This window comes from Taurulus bubalis (assembly GCF_910589615.1).
Source record: "Taurulus bubalis genome assembly, chromosome: 3".
Lineage (NCBI taxonomy): Eukaryota > Metazoa > Chordata > Actinopteri > Perciformes > Cottidae > Taurulus > Taurulus bubalis.
The window spans coordinates 42,553,446-42,560,021 of NC_136591.1; the positions used below are offsets into that span (position 1 = coordinate 42,553,446).

At 51.7% G+C, this 6,576-nt stretch overlaps 1 protein-coding gene across 1 annotated transcript in view; it reads right to left on the reverse strand.

Annotated features, from left to right (window-relative positions):
* Positions 1–369: 369 nt before the first annotated feature.
* LOC306734529 (F-box only protein 41-like) overlaps positions 370–6,576 on the reverse strand; it is a gene marked incomplete at both ends in the record, with an annotated part of 11,115 nt that continues 4,908 nt past the window's right edge. Inside the window, 12 exons of the mRNA XM_079215886.1 lie at positions 370–432; positions 648–763; positions 926–1,084; positions 1,226–1,344; positions 1,411–1,506; positions 2,163–2,315; positions 2,917–3,032; positions 3,194–3,417; positions 5,486–5,670; positions 5,819–5,905; positions 5,978–6,027; positions 6,167–6,391. Of these exons, the coding sequence (XP_079072012.1) occupies positions 370–432; positions 648–763; positions 926–1,084; positions 1,226–1,344; positions 1,411–1,506; positions 2,163–2,315; positions 2,917–3,032; positions 3,194–3,417; positions 5,486–5,670; positions 5,819–5,905; positions 5,978–6,027; positions 6,167–6,391 (1,593 nt within the window). The remainder of the gene's footprint in view (positions 433–647; positions 764–925; positions 1,085–1,225; positions 1,345–1,410; positions 1,507–2,162; positions 2,316–2,916; positions 3,033–3,193; positions 3,418–5,485; positions 5,671–5,818; positions 5,906–5,977; positions 6,028–6,166; positions 6,392–6,576) is intronic.

Sequence of the window (6,576 nt, forward strand, 5' to 3'; positions counted from 1 at the left end):
AGAGCTTTCAGGTAAACGGGATAGTTAGGAATGAACAAGGCTTTGGTGAGTTCAGGTTCTGTAGTAAATAGTAATAATAGTAATAATAGACAGTATTAATTAAAACAATAATAATTACAGAGGATTCTTTATATAAAGTGAAAAAGACTAAACTGGTAGAAAAAGAGTTTGTGACATAAAGTTTGTGTCGAGGTTTTAGAGAAGGTTCTGGAGTGACTTTACACTTCCACCTTAAATGATCCACCTTAAATGATCCACCTTAAAGGATCCACCTTAAAAGTAAGAAGATCCTCCTCAACGGTTGAAGTGTGTGTGTGTGTGTGTGTGTGTGTGTGTGTGTGTGTGTGTGTGTGTGTGTGTGTGTGTGTGTCAGCAGAGTCCTTCAGCTTTAACCTGCAGGACGTCACAGAGTCCGGGTCGTTTCTGAAGAACCTGAGGAGCAAAGACAGTAAACCAGTAATAATTATTATTATCATAATTAATTATTATTACTTTATTATAATAAACTTAATGTGTCGTCAAAAATAAAGTAAATAAAAGGTTTTTAGTGTGAAAAGGAAGAATGTCAATCTTGAGTGTGAGCCGGCTGGAGGGGCGTGTCCCTGTCTGTTCACAGCCAATCAGAGAGCAGCATCCAGCCTCCTCACCTGCAGTGTGTTGAGGATCTCTCCAAACAGACGCTGAGCTTCCTGAGAGGCGGGCTCTTCAAAGTAATCCGACACCGCGACCTCGACCGTGATGGACCGGAGGCTAGGACACATACCTGCAGAGTGGATATATATATATATGTATATATATATATATATATATATATATATATATATATATATATATATATATATATATGTATGTATGTATATATATGATTGTTTACGTCTCATGATCATAATAATATCATAATAACATTATATAGTAGTGCTCTCACTGTGGAAGTGCAGCAGCGCCTGCCCGCTGACGGCCGTGTGTGTGAGCACCAGCGTCTCCAGACTCTTCAGGCCTGCAGCACACAGCTCTGTCGCCACCTGCAGGCCGAGGTCGGTAACACGCTCCAACTCCAGCACCTGCAGCTGTGCACAGGTGTGTACTGCATGCACACACACACACACACACACACACACACACACACACACACACACACACACACACACACACACACATGTAATATCTCCCCCCTTCCTATCAACTGTCCACCTCCGGTGCATGACATCGTCCTCAGGCCACTCACCCAAAGCAGCCAATCCCTGAGTCCCACAGCCGGCCCCGCCCACACTGAGAGACTGGAGGCGGGGCCAGCATCGACCAATCGTCTGCAGGCAGCGGTTTCCAAACCGAGTGGGCTGCTGGCTGAAAGACAGACGAGAGTTCAGAGTCGTGACCTTCTTCGGGTCGCGCGTCCAGGTGTTCACTCACCAGGGGTGAGCCGGCGCCACCTGCAGGCTGCTGAGGGCCCTGCAGCCTGCACCCAGGGCCCAGAGGACCTCGTGACCCAGGGGGTCTGACGAACTCCTGGAGGAGAGTAGAGACAGACAGGTAGAGAGACAGGTAGAGTCAGACAGGTAGAGTCAGACAGGTAGAGACAGACAGGTAGAGACAGACAGGTAGAGAGAGACAGGTAGAGAGTCAGACAGGTAGAGAGAGAGACAGGTAGAGAGACAGACAGGTAGAGAGAGACAGGTAGAGAGTCAGACAGGTAGAGAGAGACAGGTAGAGAGTCAGACAGGTAGAGAGAGAGACAGGTAGAGAGACAGACAGGTAGAGAGAGACAGGTAGAGAGTCAGACAGGTAGAGAGAGAGACAGGTAGAGAGAGAGACAGGTAGAGACAGACAGGTAGAGACAGACAGGTAGAGAGAGACAGGTAGAGAGTCAGACAGGTAGAGAGAGAGACAGGTAGAGAGAGAGACAGGTAGAGAGACAGACAGGTAGAGAGAGACAGGTAGAGTTAGACAGGTAGAGAGTCAGACAGGTAGAGAGACAGACAGGTAGAGAGAGACAGGTAGAGTTAGACAGGTAGAGAGTTAGACAGGTAGAGACAGACAGGTAGAGAGTTAGACAGGTAGAGACAGACAGGTAGAGAGTTAGACAGGTAGAGAGTCAGACAGGTAGAGACAGACAGGTAGAGACAGACAGGTAGAGAGAGACAGACAGACAGGTAAACACACACCTGTAGGTGAGTGTCTGCAGGCTCCTGCTGTAGCAGCTGGCGAGCCACAGCGTCCTGTCAGTGAGGAGGTGAGGACACTGAGAGACAGACAGCTGCAGCAGACTGCCCCCTGCTGAGCGGAGCAGGCACTCCAGCCCCGGCTCCACGGCGCCCCTGAGACAGAGACAGTCAACTACAACACCCACAATGCACGCTGCCCTGAGACAGAGACAGTCAACTACAACACCCACAATGCACGCTGCCCTGAGACAGAGACAGTCAACTACAACACCCACAATGCACGCTGCCCTGAGGCAGAGACAGTCAACTACAACACCCACAATGCACGCTGCCCTGAGACAGAGACAGTCAACTACAACACCCACAATGCACGCTGCCCTGAGACAGAGACAGTCAACTACAACACCCACAATGCACGCTGCCCTGAGACAGAGACAGTCAACTACAACACCCACAATGCACGCTGCCCTGAGACAGAGACACGGTCAACTACAACACCCACAATGCACGCTGCCCTGAGACAGAGACAGTCAACTACAACACCCACAATGCACGCTGCCCTGAGACAGAGACAGTCAACTACAACACCCACAATGCACGCTGCCCTGAGACAGAGACAGTCAACTACAACACCCACAATGCACGCTGCCCTGAGACAGAGACACGGTCAACTACAACACCCACAAGGTGTGTGTGTGTGTGTGTGTGTGTGTGTGTGTGTGTGTGTGTGTGTGTGTGTGTTACCGTGTGTTACCGTGTGTTCTTGTGATAATCTTCTCTTGACTCGTCGGCTCGTCTGCTTCGAGGCTTCAGGTTGTTCAGAACCACAGACTGAGTCTGAGTGCACCACTGAGACAGAGTGGTGAGGAACTACACACACACACACACACACACACACACACACACACACACACACACACACACACAGAAACACACTGCATGTGGATCCATTATTTAAAGTAACATGAAGATGATGATGATGATGATGATGATGATGATGATGATGATGATGATGATAAAGGCTTGTCTACCTCGGCCGACACTCTGGCGTCCTCCAGACGGAGGCGTGTCCAAACCGCCGGGTGCCTGGCGACGAACCTCCAATCAGAGCAGACCTCGGCGGCGAGCAGCAGGGAGCGCGCGTCCAAATAAGGAAACACGCAGAGAAGCCCCGCCCTCAGCCTCAGGGAGTCCGCCCCCAGCTGCCTGTCGCCGTGACGACGGGAGGGGGTCGAGCGGAAGGAGGAGGGGGCTTCTGCAAAGGAGGGGAGAGACAATCCAGGCTTTTATTGTGAAGAGGCAAACAGGAAGTGTTCCTCACATTCTCCAGTCTATTGCTCCTGAACCTTGTCCTCTCACTACTGGAGTCCCTCAAGGCTCCATCCTGGGTCCTCTCCTCTTCTCTCTGGACCTTGTTCCCTCACTACTGGAGTCCCTTAGGGCTCCATCCTGGGTCCTCTCCTCTTCTCTCTGAACCTTGTCCTCTCACTACTGGAGTCCCTCAAGGCTCCATCCTGGGTCCTCTCCTCTTCTCTCTGGACCTTGTCCTCTCACTACTGGAGTCCCTTAGGGCTCCATCCTGGATCCTCTCCTCTTCTCTCTGAACCTTGTCCTCTCACTACTGGAGTCCCTTAGGGCTCCATCCTGGGTCCTCTCCTCTTCTCTCTGAACCTTGTCCTCTCACTACTGGAGTCCCTCAAGGCTCCATCCTGGGTCCTCTCCTCTTCTCTCTGGACCTTGTCCTCTCACTACTGGAGTCCCTTAGGGCTCCATCCTGGATCCTCTCCTCTTCTCTCTGAACCTTGTCCTCTCACTACTGGAGTCCCTTAGGGCTCCATCCTGGATCCTCTCCTCTTCTCTCTGGACCTTGTCCTCTCACTACTGGAGTCCCTTAGGGCTCCATCCTGGATCCTCTCCTCTTCTCTCGGGACACAAACTCTCTCCTTCTTTCTCTGAACCTTGTCCTCTCACTACTGGAGTCCCTTAGGGCTCCATCCTGGATCCTCTCCTCTTCTCTCGGGACACAAACTCTCTCCTTCTTTCTCTGAACCTTGTCCTCTCACTACTGGAGTCCCTCAGTATATGAGCCCAATATTATGAACCCAGACACGAGGGCGTTTGATGTCCGTTTTATGTGACGTTTTGGGGATTTCCACAGCAAGTATAAAGCAGGAATAGTATTTATTTCCATGGTGGACGGCGTAAATGATAACTGTTTGCACAGAGATAAGCCCCGCCCCTCTCGGGCGCAACATGGACAAGTCGCCAGTCTATAGCAGGACACATACATAGACAGACAACCATTCATGCTCACATCTATAGGCAATTTAGAGTCCAATTAACCTAAGCTGCATGTCTTTGGGAGGAAGCCGGAGAACCCAGAGGGAACCCACGCTGCAACGGGGAGAACATGCAAACTCCACACAGAAGGACCTGCCAGACCAGGATCCGAACCCCGGCCGCTCTTTCTGCGAGGCGGCAGTTCTAGCCACTACAATCCTCAATGGTGGAGCGAGCTCCTCAATGGTGGAACCAGCTCCCCAATGATGGAACCAGCTCCCCAATGGTGGAACCAGCTCTTCAATGGTGGAACCAGCTCTTCAATGGTGGAACCAGCTCCCCAATGGTGGAACCAGCTCTTCAATGGTGGAACCAGCTCCCCAATGGTGGAACCAGCTCCTCAATGGTGGAACCAGCTTCTTAATGGTGGAACGAGCTCCTCAATGGTGGAACCAGCTCCTCAATGGTGGATCCAGCTCCTCAATGGTGGAACCAGCTCCTCAATGGTGGAACCAGCTCCCCAATGGTGGAACCAGCTCCCCAATTGTGGAACCAGCTCCCCAATGGTGGAACCAGCTCCTCAATGGTGGAACCAGCTACCCAATGGTGGAACCAGCTACCCAATGGCGGAACCAGCTACCCAATGGTGGAACCAGCTCTTCAATGGTGGAACCAGCTCCCCAATGGTGGAACCAGCTCTTCAATGGTGGAACCAGCTCCCCAATGGTGGAACCAGCTCCTCAATGGTGGAACCAGCTCCCCAATGGTGGAACCAGCTCCTCAATGGTGGAACCAGCTCCCCAATGGTGGAACCAGCTCCTCAATGGTGGAACCAGCTCCCCAATGGTGGAACCAGCTCCTCAATGGTGGAACCAGCTCTTCAATGGTGGAACCAGCTCCTCAATGGTGGAACCAGCTCCTCAATGGTGGAACCAGCTCCTCAATGGTGGAACCAGCTCCTCAATGGTGGAACGAGAACCTCAATTGGATAAAAGCATCGAAGTGTAAAAGTGTTTGCAAGAAGATACGGAGGAACAGTTTACCTGAGCCAGGTGTGTGTGTCCTGGAGAAGTCCAGCCTCCTCATCTCAGCGCTGCTCCACAACCCTTCCTCCTCCTCATGCTCCTCATGCTCCTCGTCCTCTTCTTCATCTTCTTCCTCCTCTTCAGTGCTGCAGTGCCGACGGTTTCTTTTGCTCCACGTTCTCCCACCGCCTCCCTCCTCAACCCTGGAAACACAGAAGGAGGAGAAGGAGGAGACGAAGGAGAAGGAGGACAAGAAAAAGGAGAAGGCCGAAAGTCAGACGATCATAACTCCTCCATCCCATAATAGCAGGTACCTCCCTCTTAATGAGCTAGATGTCCAGATGTACGCACCACAGTCGGGTCCAGGGCGGAGCGCACAGGTGGAGGTCTTCCTCACCTGAGCCCAGAGACCAGGTCCTCATGAGACCCTCCAGGCCGCTGCAGACAGAGCCGCTCATTAACACACCGTTACTACATCACTCGCACAACTCAGGTGAGGCGTTCAGGTACCTGGAGGGATGCTGGCTGTACGGCTGCTCCCCGGAGACACTGTAACTCCTCTGGAAGAAGAAGAAGAAGAAGAAGAAGAAAAAGAAGAAGAAGAAGAAGAAGAAGAAGAAGAAGAAGAAGAAGAAGAAGAGATATGAAGACCAAATGCATGAACAAACATTTGCCTGACATTGTTGTTGTTTTTCTCACTCGGTTGCCGATGGTTTCCTGCATCTTGTTGGCGATGACATCATCGGTGCTGCCGTCCAGGCTCCGCCCCCCTCGGCCGGGTGCAGGTGCGTACATCTCGGCGTGTGCGTAGCGGCGGTGAGGATGATGATGATGATGATGATGATAATGATTTGCGGGCGAGGTGAGTAGCAGCAACTGTCTCTCTGCGCGGTCGGCTCGCTCCAACAACGTCTCGATGAACACCTGGAAACCACGAGGCAGGGGTACCAGGTGAGGTCAGCACCAGAAGAAGACAATAGAAGACAATAGGGGTGCCAGAAGAAGACAATAGAAGACAATAGGGGTGCCAGGTGAGGTCAGGACCACAAGAAGACAATAAAAGACAATAGGGGTGCCAGGTGAGGTCAGGACCGGAAGAAGACAATAGA